This window comes from Nyctereutes procyonoides, unplaced genomic scaffold (genome assembly GCF_905146905.1).
Source record: "Nyctereutes procyonoides isolate TBG_1078 unplaced genomic scaffold, NYPRO_anot_genome, whole genome shotgun sequence".
NCBI classification, from domain to species: Eukaryota; Metazoa; Chordata; class Mammalia; order Carnivora; family Canidae; genus Nyctereutes; species Nyctereutes procyonoides.
Window position 1 is genome coordinate 50,304,104 of NW_026575043.1, and position 21,720 is coordinate 50,325,823.

At 49.4% G+C, this 21,720-nt stretch overlaps 1 protein-coding gene across 1 annotated transcript in view; it reads left to right on the forward strand.

Annotated features, from left to right (window-relative positions):
- Positions 1 to 19,649, forward strand: part of NOS1 (nitric oxide synthase 1) — a 90,064-nt gene extending 70,415 nt beyond the window's left edge. The window contains exons 21-29 of the mRNA XM_055323363.1: positions 1,341 to 1,534; positions 2,920 to 3,089; positions 6,174 to 6,384; positions 7,110 to 7,197; positions 8,994 to 9,115; positions 10,213 to 10,361; positions 11,840 to 12,034; positions 12,614 to 12,732; positions 14,137 to 19,649. Of these exons, the coding sequence (XP_055179338.1) occupies positions 1,341 to 1,534; positions 2,920 to 3,089; positions 6,174 to 6,384; positions 7,110 to 7,197; positions 8,994 to 9,115; positions 10,213 to 10,361; positions 11,840 to 12,034; positions 12,614 to 12,732; positions 14,137 to 14,152 (1,264 nt within the window). The 3' untranslated portion in view covers positions 14,153 to 19,649. The remainder of the gene's footprint in view (positions 1 to 1,340; positions 1,535 to 2,919; positions 3,090 to 6,173; positions 6,385 to 7,109; positions 7,198 to 8,993; positions 9,116 to 10,212; positions 10,362 to 11,839; positions 12,035 to 12,613; positions 12,733 to 14,136) is intronic.
- Positions 19,650 to 21,720: the final 2,071 nt, after the last annotated feature.

The following is a 21,720-nucleotide window of genomic DNA, read 5'->3' on the forward strand; positions in this document are numbered from 1 at the left end:
CATTTAAAGGACTAGAATGATCAGAGTCCAAGAATTCATTCTTGAAGCCTTCACTTAGCAAAGGCTTCTTGCCCTGAAAATACAATAACCAGTGGGAAAGAGGAGGACTTGGCAGGACATAAATAAGTTCCTGTGTGTTTTCTCCTTAGATCTTTCAAATTTATATTGGTATTTGTGCACAACCAATACCAAATGTGTTTCTCTTTACACAGTAATATGAGGACCCTTCCCCCACCCTACACACACACACACACACACACACACACACACACACACACTAGAGTGGGGTGGAGCTTGGGATTCCCAGGAGAGATGGCATCACACAGACTGGGGACTCCACTACCTTGGCTCCAATTGGATAGTGATTCCTGGGAGAACCCCAGTTGGTACTGAGAACAGAGGTTGTTCTGGCAAGCAGTTAACCCTAGGAGTCTGAGGTTCCTTCATCCAATAAATATTTCTTGAGTACCTGCTGTGTACCATGCACTGTCCTACTTGCCAGGAATAGAGAAGTGGACAAAAGAGACAGATCCCTTGCCCTCTGGAGTATACATTGTCCTGGAAGCTTGGATGGGGCTGGTAGGCGGGGAAAGGCATTTTCCATAAACCATAAACCACATGATGATGTAAACTGTTCAAGAGGGCAGACGCCCGTAAGTGCTATGGAAAAAGGCAGGTTCAGGAAAATAGAAAAGCAAGGAATCTGGGATGTCTGGGTGGCTCAGTGATTGAGTGTCTGCCTGTGGCCCAGGTCATGATCCCGGGGTCCTGGGATTGATTGAGTCCCACATAGGGCTCCCAGCAGGGAGCCTGCTTCTCCCATTGCCTACATCTCTGCCTATGTCTCTGCCTCTCTCTCTGTGGGTCTCTCATGAATAAATAAATAAAATCTTGAAAGAAAGAAAGAAAGAAAGAAAGAAAGAAAGAAAGAAAGAAAGAAAGAAAGAAAGAAAAAAGGAATCTGAGGACTGAACCCTGATTACTCTAATGCCCAGAGTCTGGGGAGATGGGAAGGGACCACCAAGAGAAAGAAGATCAGGAGAGCCTGGGGTGCTAGAACCTGGAAGAAGAGAGTGGAGAAAGAGGAAGTGAGCAGCTGTGTCCAGTGCTGCTTCCTTGACCAGGATGAGCACTTGGAACTTGCCATTGGATTTGCACTGAAGAGTTCATGGGTGATCATGCTAAAGGCCATGGTGTGGAACGATGGGGGCAGAGGTCTCATTGGCCAGGGTCCCACAAAGAATGAAAAGAGAGAAATGCAGCCACACGGAGACACAAAGGAGCAAAGAGAGGAGGCAGTAGCTGGTGACTCTTAGCCGACTATCCCCCTTTCCCTCCAGCCGATCAACCATCTTCGTGCGTCTGCACACCAATGGGAATCAGGAGCTGCAGTACCAACCTGGGGACCACCTGGGTGTCTTCCCTGGCAACCGCGAGGACCTTGTGAATGCTCTGATCGAGCGGCTGGAGGATGCACCCCCCGTCAACCAGCTGGTGAAGGTGGAGCTACTGGAGGAGCGCAACACGGCTCTGGGTAACTAACTAACTACGGGTGGGCGGGCAGGCAGACCAGGCACCCCACCTGGCCCCTCCTAAGAGCCCTCCCGTTCTCCAGGGAGTTCTGGAGGCAGTGGGTGTCTGAGGAAGAGGAGACCCATCCTTCTTCCCAATATCCAGTCCAGGCGAGAGAGTGGGTCTCTGTCACCTCCAACTTAGGAGACTGAAGACTCCTCCTTTCTCATGGCTTGACAACCTTGGCCCAACTGGCTGAGCCAGTGACCATGATGCCAGGACACCAATAGCTCATCCTTGGGGGAGCTATATGCAGCTCCATGGCCCACTCAAGGTTGAACCCTGTTTCTGACCTCATTAGACCAGGCCCCAGTCTGTTTCAGTGACCATCCTTGACCTTTCTGTTCAAAAACTTTCAAACGCAAGTGGGTCTCAGCGCTTCGTTTCAGTCGGCACAGGTGAGCTCAGGGCTCAGGTACAAGAAACCACAGTGACCTTACCTGACCGGCCCATGATATGGTAACATGTCCCCTTTACAAAGGAGCTAGAGTACGGTCAGAGCAGAATGTGAAAATAGCACGTGGTCCAAGCCCTATTGAAAAGTCCTTTGGGACATACCACTTTGAATTAATAAATCTGACCCAGCCAGTTCTTCCTTCATGTTGGAGCAGCACTCTTTCTCTTGAGTTGAGCCCCTGATAAAGTAGACACTGTATATCCGATGAAAATTACACCGAAGCAGTACAGTGTAGTAGTTAGAACGAGGTCTGGGGCAGGAATGCCTGACTTCACACTGTGAGCTGTGTGACCTTGGGCAATTTCCTTGACCTCTCTGTGCTTCCATTTCTCTCAGTTGCAAAATGGGGATAGTAATAGCACCACCACCTGAGATTGTTTGTGAGGACTAAGTGAGTTAATAATATAAAGTGCTGAGAATAGCACTTGGCATATAGAAAGTGCTAGCGAAGTGTTAGGCATGTTTGTAATTTTAAATGCCGGAATCCCACTTAGAGGTTGGAGAGGCCAACACCATTAGAGAGCAGACAGCCAAAATAGACTCATAGCTTATGCTCGGTGGGGGGGCTCACTGCACTGAATGCCAGAGGACTGACTGTCTCATGCTATTTTAATATTGCCTTATATTTTAATTTTTGAAAATTCAAATTTTTAATTTGTTCAGTTGATTTTGGATATGCTCCTTGCACTCATGAGGTGATCACACAGTCCCCAGAACTCTGGGTCTGGAGGTGAAACATGGAAGGTGACAAGCCAAGGGATTGCTTGGCTCACCTGACCCCATCCTCTGCCCTAGGCCACCCAATCTGGCCTTCCTGACTTGGACCCAAGCCCTGGGAGCTCATACTCTCCTTCCCCGATCCACCCCTCACCTCCATTGTACCTCCACAGGAGTTATCAGTAACTGGACGGATGAGCACCGCCTCCCACCCTGCACCATCTTCCAGGCCTTCAAGTACTACCTGGACATCACCACGCCGCCAACGCCACTGCAGCTGCAACAGTTTGCCTCCCTGGCCACCAGCGAGAAAGAGAAGCAGCGTCTCCTGGTCCTCAGCAAGGTGGGTGTCTGGCCTCCTACAGCCCCAGGGGCACCTTTCACCTCCCCGTCAGTGGAGAGCTGTACAGCTATTACAACAGTTGTCCAGCAGATGGCAGCGTTGAGCAAGAGTGGCCCATTTTTAGTTTACAGCTGGTCGCCACCCTACTGGCTAGTCCATTTTGGTTCGTCCTCACCATCTCCCCTCATTCTAACTAAGGTTTGGCACAACAAGGATAGCCCTGTTGAATCTCAGAGTTCTCTGGCCCAGTAGAAATTACTGTTCTAACTCTTGTTCCTCCTTCTTTTGGAACTCTTGAGCTTCCGTTAGCTCCAACTGAACCCATGCTTGGAGGGCAAAGAAATAAAGAATCCCACAGTGCCCTGTTTTAGAGGGAGGTCTTTCCCAATGCAGAAGAGCTGTTGGTGAGACTTGCAAGATATAGGAGGCCCTCGGATGGTAAAATAAATCACACATTTCTACCATCTATGCTTTGAAACCCAGGACTTGCTTGCCCCAAGGCACTACAAAATCTTGCTCAGTAAGAATCCTACCCAGGAGGACCACCCAGAGTTTTCCAAGTGGGGGCTCCTCTCCATTAAGCCACCGGCAAAGGATGGCTTAGCTTTTCTTCTGCTGTCCAGGAGAGGGACGAATGATGGGCAGAGAGGAAGAGGCTAATTCAAAGAATGCCTAGTACAGCTGGCCCCTGAACAACACAGGTGTTAGGGGTGCTGACCCCCCCTGTGCAGCAGTAAATCCATATAACTTTTACCTCCCCCAGAACTAAACCACTGATTTAGCCTACTGTTGACCGGGAGCCTTACAGATAATATAAACAATCGATTAACACATATTTTGTATGTTTTATTCTTACAATAAAGTAAGTTAGAGAAAAGAAAACGTTAAGAAACTCATAAGGAAGAGAATTTTCATTTAGAGTCCTCTATTATATTTGTTGAAAGACAATCTGCAAATAAGTGGACCTGCGCAGTTCAAATCCATGTTGTTCAAGGGTCAGCTGTACGTAGAAATGAGAAAACAAACATCAAAAGGAACATTTAAAGAGTTTTAAGTGGTTCATTCTGGGGAGTTGGAAAACAGATTGGAGAAGTGGAGCATTAATTTCCATTGTAAGCTTTGCAGAATTGCTTAACTTCATATACAATGTATATGTATAAATGTAATTTTAAAATTTAATTAATGAAAAAATTTTAACTAATGGGGGCCTACTATGAAGAGGGATCCGAGACTGCAGTTTGCATGAGATGATTTCGAGTAGAATTTGATAAACTGTATGTGTTAGCCCATTTCTTCTGAAGTGCGTGAACTCCAAGGTGGGATTAAATGAGTGAAGATTTCTATTAAGGGAAACAGCCTATGTGAGGGAAAAATGAGCAAGAGACAGATAAGGCTGGGAGGACCATCAGACCTCCAACAAGTCTGACCCCAAGTGAAGGAGAGGGAAGGAAGTATGAATGGAAGCATCTGGAACTGCAGCCACAGCTATAGGAAGCACCAACATGGGTGAGCCATGCCTGTTTTCCTGTGAATGCTCCTGAGGCTTTTGGCTAATTGCACACCTACAGCTAGAGGTCAGTGAGGCTGAGACCTGGGAGGCATGTTCTCAAGGATACCATGCCCTCAACAAAGCAAGGATGATCTTTAGGGACATGGGGGAAAGCTGTGTTATACAGTGCACGTTTTTTTTTTCTTTAAATTCAATTTGCCAACATATAGTATAACACCCAGTGCTTATCACATCCCATGCCTTCCTTAGTGCCCATCACCCAGTCACCCCATCCCCTCACCCTCCTCCCCTTCTACAACCCTTTGTTTCCCAGAGAAGGAAGTCTCTCATGGTTTGTCTTCCTCTCTAATTTTTCCCCACTCAGTTTCCCTTCTTCCCTTAGGGTCCCTCTCACTATTTCTTATATTCCACATATGAGTGAAAACCATATGATAATTTTCTTTCTCTTATTGACCTATTTCATTCAGTACCCTCCAGTTCCATCCACGTTGATGTAAATGGTAGATATTCATCCTTTCTGATGGCTGGGTAATATTCCATTGTATATAGAGACCACATCTTCTTTATCCATTCATCTGTTGAAGAACACTTTTAATATGCTTTTCTCCTCAAAATCTGAGTCTCCTATAAGCAATCAGGGACTGCCCAGAACAGCTTCTGAGATGTAGAAAAAATAACTCCAGAGCCCCAGAGAGTTCCTCCGTTCCCTGGTAACAGCTGGGCTTTGCTGTCCACAAGCCCCTGAACTTGGTCCTCCACACCCTAACCTGTTCCTTTGGGGCTGTCATTCACCATCCTGAACTTGACCTATGCTCTCTGCAGATGCATCTCCAGCCCTGCAAACTCACAGATCACAGGGCTGCATGCTATACCACCAAATCATGACTCCCACCATAGTGCTTCTCTCTTGACCTTTACATATGGCAGGGCCTATGATGGTTAGGAGCACACATCCTAGGGCTACACTGCCTGGAGCAGGGGTCAGCAACCGTTTTCCATAAAGAGCCTGGTAGTAAATATTTTAGGCTCGTAGTCCATGAGATCTGTATCACAACCATTAAATTCTACCATTATAAGCCCACAGCATAGACAGTACCCGAGTGGTTGTGGCTGGGTTCCAATCAAATCTTACTTGTGGGCACAGAAATTCACATTTCATATCTCATTCTTTGCCATGAAATAGTATCCTCCTTTGTATCCCCATCCCTCCCTCAACAATTTAAACTGTGTAAAAACAACTCTTAGCTAATGAGCCCTACAAAACAGGTAGTAAGCTACATTTACCCTTTGAGCTAAAAAGTTTGCCAGCCCCCAATCTAGATTCAAAACCCAGAATCACTGCCTCAAAGTCAAAGAGCCTCTGTATTTGTCAGTTTCCTCAGCTATAAAATAGGGATAACAGTCATACTTATTTCATAAGGTCATTGTAAGAATTAAGACCTAACATGGAGTCATTACTGTGTAAGTGCTGGGTATCATCGTTACTACTTACCTTCATCCCTGGATGTTCTGATGCCCTCACTGGACATGTACCAGGGGCGGGGTGCAAGTTCTGTGTCCCTCTTCTTGGACAGGGTTTACAGGAGTACGAGGAATGGAAATGGGGTAAGAACCCCACCATCGTGGAGGTGCTGGAGGAGTTCCCGTCCATCCAGATGCCTTCCACCCTGCTCCTAACCCAGCTGTCGCTGCTGCAGCCCCGCTACTATTCCATCAGCTCCTCCCCAGACATGTATCCAGATGAGGTGCACCTCACCGTGGCCATTGTCTCCTATCGCACCGGAGGTAGGCAGAGGTGCTGGGAGAGCCTTGGGCATCTGCATTTGCCCCCAGGGACCTCTGCAGGACTGCCCAATCCCAAATTCCCAGGAGGTGACCCACCCCGAAGACAGGAACTAGGAGAAGAAGCAGGACAGGCAAACTGTCCCCTTTGGCAGAGCCAACCCTGTGCAGAATTAGGAAGGAGGGAGGATATGCCCTTGAAAGCCTCCTCTACTCCCAAAGCCTGAGAGCCCTTTTACTACCTTCATCCCCTCCTCAGCCCTCCACCCCTGCCAAAGCAGCAACTGGAACAAGCCATGCCTACCCATCCCTCAGAGGGCAGAGCTCTCTGCTGCCTGAAGTCCCGCTGGTTGTAGGATAGTCAGATACCCTACCCTTTCTCTCCTATATTTTCCCTCCCTGATAAAGCAATTAAAATGCACAGTGCCTGAGAGAGCTCTGAGACCAGGATCCTGGGAGGCCACCCAGAGCACACTGACCTGGACCTTTTCAGTGAGCAGGGTCTGAATCCTACCCACCGGTACCCACAGGAACCCTGGGCAGTTTCACAGCTGTGAGCTCACCCCAACTATACCATTCCCTCTTCCCCTTCAGTGGAAGGGATCCAGACAAGGACTTCCAAGGCAGAAACTTGTGGCATGGGGCTGTGAGCCTTCTGCCCTGGAGGGGGGGGTGGGGGGGCAGTGACAGGGAGTAGGCACACCAGACCACCTCGGTTATTCTGCTAGATGGAGAAGGACCAATTCACCACGGCGTGTGCTCCTCCTGGCTCAACCGGATACAGGCTGACGAAGTGGTCCCATGTTTCGTGAGAGGGTGAGTGGCAAATGAAGAGAAATAAGCAGTTGTCCCAAATCTGCATACTGATGTCCTGAGTTGGACTGGGTGGACCAGCCTCCAGGGTTCTGGAGATATGGCTGAGTCAGATAGAAGTAAGATCAACACTCTGTATCCCTCCAAGCTGTTAAGTAAATGGGATCGTGGGATGGGCAACACAGCAGAAGCAAAGCAAGCCCGTTAGTCAAAGTCAGGTCAGTGCAATGAATATTTATCAAGTGCAAGCACTGTGCTAGATGCTGGGGCAACAGTAGCATCTACAATGGGCAAAAATGCCACATCAGCTTTCCTGAAATCTGCAGACTGGTGGAAATACTATCCACTGTCTACCAGCCACTCTGTTTCCACTTTCTTGGAGATGAGAAAGATCCAAACCCTCGTCCCCCATCCATCAGAGCTGTTCCTCCCAAATTCAGTTGGTTGGATTTTTTTTTAAGATTTTTTATTTATTTATTTATTTATTTATTTATTTATTTATTTATTTATTTATTTAAGACAGAACATGCGTGCACAAGCAGGAGCAGGGGGAGCGGCAGAGGAAGAGGGAGAAGCAGGCTCCCCGCTGAGCAGGGAGCCCAACACGGGGTTCAATCCCAGGACCCTGAGATCATGACCTGAGCGAAAGGCAGACGCCTAACCGGTTAAGCCACCCAGGGGCCCCCCAAACTCAGTTTTAAAGGACGTTCCTATCTGTGATTACCAGCACTGTATCATGCACTTAAAAATGTTAAGAGGGTAGATTTCATTTAAGTGTTCTTACTGCCGTCAAATAAAAATTACAACTCAAAAATCATTCACAATGAAGGGTATACCTGAGCTCATAGGCTCTGGAGATTCCTGCTTTGTCAACCATTGACTTCTGTACCAAACAGTGACCTTGACCAGTGACTTTTCTCAGCTATTGAGAGTGTAATCTTCATAGGATGGTCCATGTATGGGGGGATCCCTGGGTGGCTCAGTGGTTTAGTGCCTGCCTTTGGCCCAGGGTGTGATCCTGGAGTCTCGGGATCGAGTCCCACATCAGGCTCCCTGCATGGAGCCTGCTTCTCCCTCTGCCTGTGTCTCTGCCTCTTTCTCTCTCTGTCTCTCATGAATAAATAAATAAAATCTTTAAAAAATAAAAAAATAAAAAAAAGGATGGTCCATGTATCATGAGCATCAGAATCCCCGGTGGTGCTTCAAAAATATGGTATACTGAGCCCAGACTTGCTTCATGCCCAAGAATCTGCACTCTTAACACCACCCGGTGTACACTGAAGTCTGTTCCCTGATTTAGGAGATCTCATTGGTGGCCGAATCAGTGGTTTCTCAGCAGGAGGTGATTTTCCCCCTCAGAGCACTTGTGGCAAAGCCTGCAGAGATTATTGTTTGTCACGGCTGGAGGGTGCTCCTGGCATCTAGTAGTTAGAGACCAGGGGTGCTGCTCAATATCCTACAATGCACAGGACACCCCCCACAGCAGAGAAGTATGTCAGTAGTGCTGACATCGGGAAACCCTGAGTTAAATCAATCCCACTGCCCTGTGTGGCTTAGCTCAGCAATGAGGAAAATTGGGAATTGGAGTGGTAGCTGGGCTCTGAGGAGCTCCTGTTTTGAGAAGTCCCCAAGCCTGTGAGACCTCCCACTCTGATAAGGGGCACTCTGATAAGGGGCACCCAGCTGAAGAACACCATCCCACCTTATCACCAAGACAGTCATCTGGTCTACCCAAGGCCTAACCACCCTTGATCAGATTTGAGCTCAGCAAGCCTTCTGATTCTCTCTTTCCTGTCCAGAGCACCCAGCTTCCACCTGCCCCGAAATCCCCAAGTGCCCTGTATCCTCATTGGCCCAGGCACTGGCATCGCCCCTTTCCGAAGCTTCTGGCAGCAGCGGCAATTTGATATCCAACACAAAGGTGGGTCACAGTTCAGCAGCTAGGTGATTTCCACCCTGCCTGAACCTGGAGAGACTGCCTGTGTCTCAACCTCCTGGAGGAATGATAGAGTTCCCTCTCCACTGCGTCACTGCCTGGGGGAGGTCAGGAAGATCATAATATGACCCGACCCAGAGGTGAGGTTCATGGTTATACTTCAAAGGACCTATCCAAACAAATCTCCCACACAGCTTGTTCTAAGGGCTTGAAATTCCATCCCCAGAAGACACTTCTTTCTTAAGATAGGACCCATCTGAAAATTCAGACAGCTCTAGAAGAGTAAACATTAAGCCTTAGCAAATGTATGTACATTTAAGGGATTGTCACAAAGGTTATATTCAAGAGCAGGCTTTGCTGTGAGAGACACAACAGATCAGTTTTGGGAGGCGAGAGAAAGAAACCCACAGTTGTGGCATCCATTAAGCAGGGATTTATTGAGTATCTAGTAAACACCAAATACTATTGTGGGTGCCAAGGGATAGTATTGAACAAGACAGAGAAACAACTTAAAAAAAAAAAAAACTGCCCCCATGGCCCAATCATTCTGGTGGAAGAGCTAACACTGATAAAGGATTCACTGTATATATTCGCTGGGCTGTAATGTTTTACTTCTTGAAGTAACCCTAGGAGGTGGATGCTATTATTACTTCTATTTTGTACCTAGGGAAATACACACATAGAAAGTCAAGTTGCTCATCATCACACAAAGCTGGAATTTGAACCCGGGTAGTATGGCCCCACAGACTGGGCTTTAGGCATTACCCAGTGGTAGGGGCTGCTAACTAGCCAGGACAGGGGAATGGGGAGCAGAAGGAAAGATTGAGATCCAGAGAAAGGGGGTCTGCTAAAACCTGAACACCTACTTCTTTCAGTGTGTGCAGGTGCGTGCATGTGTGTGTGTGTGTGTGTGTCTACACGGGTGTGTGTACAAGTACATACACCCACCTGTCCCAGTGTTCAGATGCCTCTATGTGGCACACAAACTCAGGTTCCCAGCACCCCTCCCCTGGCACCACCAGCCACTTCCCCCAAATCGGACATCAGAGCTGTCAGTGACATGAGATCTCCCTGGTCCCCAGGAATGAGTCCGTGCCCCATGGTCCTGGTGTTCGGGTGCCGGCAGTCCAAGATAGACCACATCTACAGGGAGGAGACTCTACAGGCCAAGAACAAGGGGGTCTTCAGAGAACTGTACACGGCCTACTCCCGGGAGCCAGACAAACCAAAGGTAACCCTTGGCCCATTCACAGCTCCTGCACCCCAGCCCAACACACACACACACATACACACACACACACACACACTTGTACACACATGCACCTCCGACCTCCAGACACCCCCACATGTATTCTGAATTCTCCTCCGGGACATTGCTCAAGCATAAAAATATTGATTTAAAATATCTAACAGCCCATGTTATATGATGCCACTTAGGTGAAATATCCAGAACAGCCAAATCTATAGGGACAGGAAGCAGATCTGTGGTTACCAGGGGCTTTGGGGACAGGAGAACAGGAAGTGACTGCTCGTGGGTACAGAGGTTCCTTTTGGGGTAATGAATGAGTTCTAGAAAGAGATAGGGTGATGGTTCCACAAGATAGTGGTGCACAAAGTGTTCCCCTGAAAATGGTTACATGTTAAATGATATGCTATGCGTATTTTACCAAAAGAAAAACATTTTAAAAATATGAATTAAAAAAAAAACGGGGATCCCTGGGTGGCTCAGCGGTTCGGCGCCTGCCTTTGGCCCCCGGCGCGGTCCCGGAGTCCCGGGATCGAGTCCCACGTCGAGCTCCTGGCATGGAGCCCGCTTCTCCCTCTGCCTGTGTCTCTGCCTCTCTCTCCTCTCTCTATTGCTATCATGAATAAATAATTAAAAAAAAATTTAAAAAAAAAACAAAAAACACTCAGCAGTCCACAAGAGGTACTCCGAGTCAGAATGGACACAGGCCATGGGACTGGAGCGTGCTCCTACTGGATGTTGGGGGGAGACCCAAGGGGTCCCAGGAAAGGGGCCTGGACAACTGGGGTGGGGCAGGAACTCTGCAGGTCTGGGCAACGGCTGTTTGATGACTGGTGTGCAAGTACACCAGTGTTTTAAGAAGCAAGACACCCATGCTGGGACATCCCAGCTGCATGTCAACCTCACTCTGGGGCAGTTTCCTGGACAACTGAAAGGCATCCTCAACCAATAAGGCAAACCGCCCTGGAGGCTGTATTGGACTTCCCTGTGCCCGCCCCATGCTCTCTTAGCTCCCGTTTCACTTGCTGTAGCAGCTGGCTTTGTGCGGGTGTCAACAGACAGCCCGTCCCCTCCCCCATCTCTTGCTGCTTGCCCTGGGGATGCTCTGGCACCCCAGCATAGGATGCCCGCAGTAACGAACCCCACACCTGGCGGAGTACAGGTGTTCACACCCCGTGGGTGACCGCTGCCCACTGGCCAGGGGAGCAGGTCGATCGTGTCCCACTCTCTGCTTCTCCAGGTTCTGGCTCTGGGATGTGTTCCGCATGGCCCCCTGGAGGGTCCTCAGCACAGCTGAGCACCAGCTCGGGGAGCAGCTCCTTCACACACCCTGGGATCACCTTTCCCTGTCTTGCTCACTGTCCTCCCAGTCCCCCAGGGTCACCTGTGTCGGGCTCTGCTCTCCTGGGGGAGTGTCTCCCCAGGACCCACCTCCTTCTCATGCATCTTCCTGCTCCCTGCAGAAGTATGTGCAGGACATCCTGCAGGAGCAGCTAGCAGAACCTGTGTACCGAGCCCTGAAGGAGCAAGGGGGCCACATCTATGTCTGCGGGGACGTCACCATGGCCGCCGATGTCCTCAAAGCCATCCAGCGCATCATGACCCAGCAGGGGAAACTCTCCGTAGAGGACGCAGGCGTGTTCATCAGCAGGCTGAGGGTGAGTGACAGGCTCAGCAGCCCATTCCTGTCGCCTCTTCCTCACCCCACCTGTCTGTGGTTAGAGGAACCATGATGACATCCCTGCCTGCTCCCAATTTCCTATTTATGGCTCAGAGTAGAGGATGCCTGTGCTCCCAAACCATAGTTAAGGGAGGAGGATGATTGGGTGCTGGGTGGGCAGGCGCACGTATTAAATATGGGTAGGGCCTGTGGTGTGTGAAAATAACAAGCAGGTGGAAACCATCCTACCAACTTTTCCTGCCCCCAGAACCAAGCTGCAGCACTGTCCTGTGCAGTTGTACAGGCTTCACACTGCACAAAAAGTTTGTCCAAGGTTTGCCAGCTCAGATGTGAACTGAAATGTTCTTTGCCACTGGGGTGGTGAGACCCCATGCCCTAGAGAACACAGGGTTTTGTGAAGCACAGTCTAGGACGCCAGAGGTCCTCCAGGAGCCACTGGGTTACATCTTGTTTGCTTAGAACTCATCTTCTTTAAGGACATTCCACGCCAGGGTGTCAGTATATCTGCCCCTCTCCTGCCTTTGGCTGGCATTTGAGGGCTGTTTCTGTCCTCCAGGATGACAACCGGTACCATGAGGATATTTTCGGGGTCACCCTTCGAACGTATGAAGTGACCAACCGCCTTAGATCTGAATCCATTGCCTTCATTGAAGAGAGCAAAAAAGACACCGATGAGTAAGCTGGCTCCATCCCCAAGGGGAGGGGTGGGTAGAGCCCTCTCTTCCCAATCCTGATGGGGGTGTTGTGGGGGGGGATGTCTGGTTTCATCTGCCCTGGCTTTCCCACAGTGGGGAGCAAACTACAAATGCAAATTCCCAGGCTACCCCAGACCTGCTGACTCTGAAACTCAAGTGAGAACCAAGGTTTATGTTTGGTTTTTTTTTTTTAAGATTTTATTTATTTATTCATGAGAGACACACAGAGAGAGGCAGAGACACAGGCAGAGGGAGAAGCAGGCTCCCTGCCAGGAGCCTGATGGAGGACTCAATCCCAGGACCCCAGGATCATGACCTGAACCAAAGGCAGACACTCAACAACTGAGCCACCAGGTGCCCTAGGTTTATGTTTTAAGGAGCCCTCCAGGGAATTCTGAGGCCCCTCCAAGTATGGGAACCCTGGCTTTGGATGCCTGCATCTGCCTGGGGCACCCCCTACTGGAATGACAGCTCCAGCCTCCAGAAAGGTATATTCCTGGCCAGGGCTCCCAGCATTTACACCACCTCCCACACACCCCCAAATTGCCCCAAGCATTCTCATCCACGCAAATCCCAATTGGTATTACTTTTACCGTCTCACTGGTCTTCTAGAAATTGCTGGAAACAGTCTGATGTACCACAAGACTGGATTGAGTCTCACTTATTAAACCTCACCTTATTGCCCTGACCTCTGAACCATGATTGTAATGCCCCTCACTCCATGCCCGCCCCAGAGTGCCCCCAAACCACCACTGTGTGCCCCTTATGTTAAATTAGGTAGGAATTGGATTGTCTCATTTTCAGTAGCATAGGGAAGACACTCCATTTCTTTTTTTTTTTTTTTAAGATTTTATTTATTCATGAGAAACACACAGAGAGGCAGAGACATAGGCAGAGGGAGAAGCAGGCTCCCCATGGAAAGCCCAATGCGGGACTTGATCTCGGGACTCCAGGATCACACTCTGAGCCAAAGACAGATGTTCAACCACTGAGCCACCCAGGTGCCCCCGACACCCCATCTCTTAAGCAGTTGCATTTTTACACCATATGATGACACAGCAGTCTTGAAAACATATTTTGGATCCAGTCGGCTGACTTTACTGCCTTTAAGATTCCAACTCCTTTGGCTGTCATTGTCTCTCTAACGGGTCACTTGTGCTGGTGAGCAAGCACTCATTCATTCATTCATTCATTAGCTTGCCCATTCGTTCAAGACGAGCACCAGCTAGGGGTCAGGTGCTGTCCCAGGTGCAAGGCCTGCAGAGGAAGTGGCAGTGAAGCCCCTGTGCCCAGGGCTTTAGTGGCTTCTCTGGGGCTCTGTAAGGACACAAAGCAGCTTTGCTTCCATGGCACTAACTCCCTCCCCCTCCCTGTCTTCCTGCAGGGTTTTCAGCTCCTAATTGGATCCTCTTGCCCAGACGACTGGCAGGGGGGCCGTCCCATGCGCCCCGGCGGGACGGCTGCAGGTTTTATAAGTGTGGACACTGCTGAACCTTCCCTATGGGACCCCATGTGGCCCCCAGCTGTCCTTCTCGTCCTGTCGCTGTGGTTTTTCCTCTTCTGGGTCCTCGCCCCTCAGTGATTTCCTTGGCCCCCTTGGGTTTTCTCCTTGAGTTTTCCTGCTGCAATGCAATGCCTTTATAATCCACAGTGGCTCTTACAAAACTAATTCCCCCTCACCCTCTTCCCAACAAGGGCAAATCACCGGTGCATGAAATCACTGGAACATGGCCGTTGCTCGTGTTAGGGCTTGTTTTCTGGGAGAAGGCTGCAGGGACTGGTCAGGAGAGTCTTCTGAGCCAGTCTATCTGCCGCTGAAGCCTCCCTTTATCCTTTTTTATGATGACGTCCTGATCGCGTGCACGCATGTGTGTGTGGGTGTGTGTGCACAGGTGTGCGTGCGTGTGACAGGCCTGGGCCTCCGTCTGCCTGTGTAAGTGTGTTCCCTGCAGACTCTCAGTGCCAGGAACCGTGCCCTAGCTCTTCACGCGTCCATAATTAATATCTATGCTCGTCGTGTCCCTGAAACACTTGTCCTGGTTACAAAGGGCAGGGCAAGGCCAGCGTGATGATTAAGGAGGGAGCCTCCATCAAAAGGGGGCTCACAGAATTGCTTGCATTTAGATTCTGGCACCGGTTAGCAGAGCCCTCGCTGGGAAACTAACCCGTCTGGTGGATTAAGCACACCTCCTCTGCAACCCTAACCCTGCCCCAGATGGGATCACCTGATTTGGCCCTCCCCAGACAGTCCCACCCAGAACACCGGAGAAGTAATCTCCAAGAGAGTATGTGGGAAATAAGAATTGTCCCATCTTTGCCACCGGGTGACTTCGGACAGGTTACTTTACCTCAGTTTCCCCTCGTGATGTGATGAAGCTAAAACAGTTGGAAGAGATCAGATTTTTAAAGTGGTAGAGACTGGAAACAATATCAAGGAAGAGTATCATTGCTATTTTTTTATTGCCCCAAATGCCCCAAAGACTCACCCTTCTACCCTAGGAAGGAAATAATAGAAGCCGCTAACGCGGATAGGTTGGAGAAGGAAGCCACCATGAGGCACCAACAGGGCTTCTTTTACAGGACCACAACGCACGGTGGCCTGGTCCTCATGCCCTTGGCCTTCTAAAAGTGATCCCCCAAGTCTCTAGCCTGATCAAATAATTTTGACAAATAAATTGAGCCTTGACTCCCATCCAAAATGAGCATCACAGTCTTGTCTTCAGTGACAATCAGCCAGTTGCAGTTTGTCCTCAGCAGGTTGCCTGTCCGAATGAATGAGCTGGGAGGGTCCCTCTCTACCTGGAAGTGCTCAGAATCAGTGACAGGCCTGGAGGGAGCCACAAAATTCCTGGAGGGGCCTGCCCTGCCCCCCCTCCACCCCCAGGGTAAAGGAGAAGCCTTCCTGGAGGGGAAGCCTGCCACCCTGTATGTTCTTCTGTTCTGTTGCATTATGTTTTGTCCTACAGAGAGACACATTGCCTTTCTATATGGCACAATGGGTATTTCCTGATGCTCCGTTTAGGAGGCTGCCAAAGAGAAAGGGCACTGGCCCTCTCTGGAAGGGCCTTGGGACACAGGGTGCCAAAGAGGTGTCCCCAGGAGGAGACAACCTCCAAGATTCCTAAAGGCAAAGGACAAGCTAGACATGGCCTTTCTTCTCCACCCTCTGGGGCAGCCCCCCTCCCTCTTGGGATTTTGGGATCCCATTCCCTACCCCCCAACGCTGAGCTGTTTTCCCTGTTACCACGTCTGCACTTCCTGTGTGCCAAGCACCTTCTTCATGCATCCCTGCCCCTAGTAGCAGGCTGGCGCTTGGAAACTCATCTTGTCTATCCGACACAGCGATTATAGAACCTGGATGCATCCTTCTTCCCGAGAAGGATTTTTTGTTTTTAAGGTAAACACCTTTCAACCCCCATCACAAGCCACTTCCGGACTCCCCGCTGGAAGATTCTGGTCTGATGTATTTCTCTCATTTGCCAGAATCCCTGTTATGAACAGCCTCCCTGTAAGGAGCCTATCAAAGGGGCAGAGTGTGAAATCTTGATTTAGGGGTTAGCTCTGATCCAGAGTGGGTCAATGCTGCCCTCTGGTGGTGGTTTTTTACGTCAGTTCCCAGTAGCCAAATCTGGCACAAAAATTGGTTTCACAACAAGTGGGCAGAAAAGTAGGATTGATTGGGCATTTGGGGGTTACCTAGATTACAGACCTTTTTGTCCATCTTCCCCCAGGACTGGCCTGCAGTGGCTCCAACTCCATTTAACAAAAGTGAGTTTGGCCAGAAGGAAGGAGACATCCCCTAAAATGGGGAAAAGCTGAAATGGCCATGCCCCCCACCCCATCATTACTAGGAAACCAATTGCCCCACCTTGTGTTACAAAAGGAGCAGAGGTCATTAAACTCCCTGAGAGGAGGAGGATTTTCCCGCTTGGTTTCTAAGGAGGGAGATGGCCAGATATCCTTTCCATTCAGGGAAATGCTTCAGATCCACCAAAGTGGAGCCTTTGGAAGCAGCCCTGCATCCAAATGCTAACTCTTGCGCTCCCCACTTCCCATTTCTGCAGACAGCCCTGGGCTGGCGACTTAACCTTCCCATGTCTCTATATCCCCTTATAGAACAAAGCGGGTTAAATGAGATAATGCCCAAAAAATAGCCAGGTCCTGGCCCACTGAAGCTTTCAAATTTTATTTTTCCATATCATCAATACCTGTATGCAGAAGTCACAGCGGAGCGTACGGTTTGTAAAGATGATTGGAATCTCGTATGTAGACACACAATTCTTAGAATTGCCATAAATGTCTGGGATTTGAGAAATGGGTGGATTCCACCTACAGGTTTAGGGAGATAAGATATCCAGGAAGTAGGAAGAGTGGGAGGAAAGGCGCAGGTGGGAGTGTGTTGTAGTAAATCGAGGCTGGCTTCAGGCACAGCTTTGGAAGGCTGAGGATGATGAGCCAGATGCTGGGAAGGTGAGCAAGGACCAGGTGGTAGGGACAGGTGAGCACATGTCAAGGAATTTGGACTATTTGGTAGGCAGCAGGGGATCCCTAGGAATGTTTTTCAAACAGGAAAAGTAAGGTAATTGGAGTTGTGCTTGGAAAAGAATATTCTGGCTGCAGCACAGAGCCTGGACAGCTGGTCTGCTGATCTGTAGACTATTGCAGTAACCAAGGCTGGAAGGAGGGAAAAGGCAGATGTAGTGATACAGTGACTCCAGGGGCTGATCAGCAAGACCTGGAGACCTGTCTGTTGTGGAGAAGGAAAACAAATGAAAAAGTCAAGAGTCTTACCTCTAGGCAGAGAAAGGAGTCTCATGAGAAAAAGCAGCCTCAGGGAAAGATGAGTTTGCAGTTGTTGACATGATAGCCAGCTTACCCACCAGCCAACAGGGTGCATCCTTCCAAGGTCCAGCCATGCCTAGATGCACAGAAAGAAAACTGACCCCAGGCCAATTAGACATTGGCCTTAGAATATAGGATTCTCTTGCCAAACACATTCTCAGCAGCCACCTGCTTTGGACTTACAAAAGGAGGTCAGGTTTTGCCCTAAGTCCAAAACAAGTGAGATTTTCTGACCCAGATCACAGGCAAACTGTCTCTCTGCCAGGATGGGCAAGCCAGATGTCTGGGCCCTTCCACCGCTAGAGCGCTGACCACTCATGCCTTCGGGAGAACTGTGGGGTTAAGATTTTGTGTTAAACTCACCATTAACTTGTATATTTACATCTCCACTGCCCTGACCTCCAGCATGTCGCCACCTTACGAGCAAAGCCTTCTGTTTGAATTGGCAGGTTAATCTGAGACTTCCTGCAGGTGACAAGGAGAAAGAAATATTCATCCAGGCATCCTGTATGACTTGTGTGTACTCCTTGATGTCTCCCAGCCCTTGTCAAGTTTCCTGCATCCAAATGTCCTGTTTGGCTTAAGAATTATAGACCAGGGGCTGGGATGATGGAAGATAGATCTGAGAGTCCCTGCCCCCCAGAACTCAACACAGATGGTCCCCACGAACCTGAATCTGACCTTTGGAGGCTGACACCAGCCTGGTCTCTCCTATTTCTGTCATATGTACCTGTCCACCCCAGGTTTCCACCTAGTGGCCAAAGCTGCCTCTCCCCAAACCCTGAGGAGTCTCAAACCTACTTGAGGACCTAAGTAAACTCTCACCCCCGGAACATGGGTGGGTCTTGAGTCGATTCTCTATTAATATCTGTCAAAACCACATGCAAGGGAGGAGGTCAGGGTTAAATATACCTTTGTTTGTTTACGAGTTTGTCTTGTCCTGGAAGATCTGAACGGTTCTGAAGAAGCAAAGCATGTCTGTCTGGTCCAGGACAGAGACTGTTCTGAAGGAGGTGGCCCTGGCATGCAGGAGCAAATCTGCCTTAAAATGCTGCTTTCCATAGTCTTCTAGAAAATGAGTCCAGGACATCCAAGTGCCCAGACTTGACTCTGGTCCAGGGTCAGCCAATCTTTGTACTATTGGCATTTGGGGCTGGAGAATTCTTTGTGCTGGAGGCTGCCCTGTGCATTGTATGCAGGATGTTGAATGGCATCCCTGGCGACCACTCACCAGAAGCCAGTAGCAGTCCCCCTACCCCCACCAAATGTGACACCCCCACCAAATGTGACAACCAAATAGGTCTTCAGGCATTGTCAGATGTCCCCAGGGGGCAAAAGAATCTCTCCTGGCTGCCCCAGACCTTTGCATCAGGGAACTTCTGGAGTCAGTGAAGCAGCCCTCAGCCCGATGGCTTTGTTTCCATTATCTGAGACTCCAAGGATTGGTGGGGGATGGGGGGGCGAGGGGGGGAGGGTGAAAAAGTGGTTTCACAAATTCCCTCCCAAGACAGAAGGATGACGGTTTTATTTTGGCAAGATGCTGTGCCCTTGGCATCGCTTTAATTATGACCCAGAGAGGCCCGATGCCATGCACCCTGCCTCCACCCTGTTTTCCTTATGTCGTGCTGTCTTGTGATCATAGGACCACTCAGGGCTCAGCAGTGGTTTCCTGGAAGGCAGAGAGAGAGAGAGAGAACATGCAGGTGGCCGCCCCTCCATGCTGTACCAGTGGGTTTCCATTCGGGGTTGAGGAGCCGGGGAGGTGGGCAGACCGGGTGTCGCATGTCACCACACACACGCTGTCAGAAACTCGGACGTCCCCCTACCTCTGAGCTCTCGATGCTGCTAATGTCTGCCTAGTGTCCCGTGCGCTCTGGCACCTTCCTCCGAGGACCGATGCCCGCCCCAACGCTCCTCGCGAGGTTGTCCAAGCTGTGTTCACCGCATGCTCTCCTTCTGCATTGTCCTCATCTTCTAACTTGATGGAATTCAACAAAAGTCTAATTATGCCTGTTTGCATTATGGTTACAATATTAAAAAGTGGAGTTGACTTCACTGGCTGTTGTCTATTGCTTGATTTGCTTAGAATTTCTCCCACCTTTGCTGGCCATTGCCAGCCAGATGCCCCCAGGAAGCCTACCTTGAGACCTGAGACAAGTGGCAAAGGTTGATCTGGGATTGGTCTTGGGGGGGGGGAGGGGAGGGGAGGGGAGGGGAGGGAGGAGAGCAGTCCAGAGAAAGCCTGAACCACAATATCGCTGCATCAGAGATTTCGGCCAATCCTTGCAGGGACTTCTGAAGGTGACCTTTCAGAGCTGTCTGTGATTTGGGGCCAGAAGGCTGGGTTCCATACCCTTCCATCAGTCAGGCCTGGACCAGCCTGCTCTCCGTAGCAGAAGCTACTCCCAAAGGGCCAATTGCTGAGAGCACTCCCAGCAGCCGGGGAAGGTTCTTGAGTCCTGACATAGATCCAGGTAGAGCATCTCATCATCCTCTCCATCCTGCCTGCACCACCTTTGCTCCCATGATGGCTGCATCCATTGAATGGGCCCCAAAGAAATGGTACCACCTTCATCCCCAGCCCTACCTCCCTGTATACACAACTCTGAGAACCCTGAGACCTAATTCCTAGCTGGCTTCAGACCCAATTCCAAAAGGAAGGGACCTCAAAAGCACTAAAAGGACAGATAAAGAAGAGCTGACCCCAAATACTCTGACAGGGTGGTTGGTATAAAAGGATAAACTAGGGGGTGGGAGCCCCCAAGGCTTTGTCGTACCCTTCTGGACATGGCCATTTGGATGCTGTGACCATTTTGACATTCACGCCTATTTCCTGGCCAAAAAGCACAAACCGCCAGATAGCCTTTTAAATTACAAAACAATTTACCCAACATCAGACATTCCCCACATACCATTCCTGCCTCCTCTACACCATCCCTGAGCCTCACGCCCAAGTTCAAATGTGAGAGGTGGGTCAGAGTTGGGGTAGGACCAGGGAACCCCTTCAGTGTCCGGCTCTACCCTACCCCACAAAACTTAATTAAAATAATGGCTAAGAGGTATTAAATTCTAGTCTTCATGGAAATACTTAGACACGTATCATTACTCTCTCCAATTTAAAACTTGGGGAGACCGAGGCACAAGGAGATCTGCCAATCTGTGCAAGGTCAACAGAACCCGTACAGGTTAGCAGTAGAATTCGAACCCGGACTGTCCAGCTCTAGAATCTGCATTCTTCACCACCTCCCAGCAGTGCTGCTAAGAGACCCAGCCCGTTGAAGTCCAAATCCTGGCTCCTCCCCTTTCTAGCTGTGCAACTTTGGGTGAGTTACTCAACCTCTCTGTATTGTCCTTTCTTCACTGTCAAGTAGGCTGTGATTTTTTTCAACTTCATTGCGTTGCCATAGAATTAGATGAGTCAACATTCAACACGCGTAGAACAGGATAGGATAGAATAGACTATTCCTATGTATGAGTAAATAAACAACATCTCAGCTTCCAATTTTCTCAGCTTTTTTCTCTTACTGAAGCTCAAACAGCTCCCTCTTGATGTAATTTGCCATTTGCTATTCAGCCCTGGGATCCTTAGGTCTTCTCAGACCACCTGCCATCACTAATTTTAAAAGCCAATTCCTGGGCTTCTCCCTCTACCAGCCCATTAATGCTCACTGGGGATGAGGTCTGACTTCCAAATTTTTAACCAGCATCCCCTCCCATCCCCCACGTGCCCTGGAGTTTTGACAGGCCCCGCCTCCAAAGTGGCTGGGAACAATTTAACATTTCTATGCATCCTGACTGGGGTGGCTGCTGTTGCCTGGCAACCAGGTGGGGAAAAAAAAAAAATCCCAGTTTACACCAAAACAGAACCTTCCCAACCACAAATCCAAAGGAGAAGGGGGTGGGAAAAGAATGGATTTTTGAGCGACTGCTAGTCTTTATAGAATATGGGCCTCACAGTCAGTTAAATATTAAAAAATGTACTTTTGTTTTGTTTCTGCTTTCATCGTGCCCTTGGCAAAATCGCCAAGAGAACAAAACCAGGGAAAATATTTACAATCAGGGGATCGATACAGAGCTTGGAACCCACATCACTAAAAGGAAATCACCTTAGCAATGCCCTCCGGAG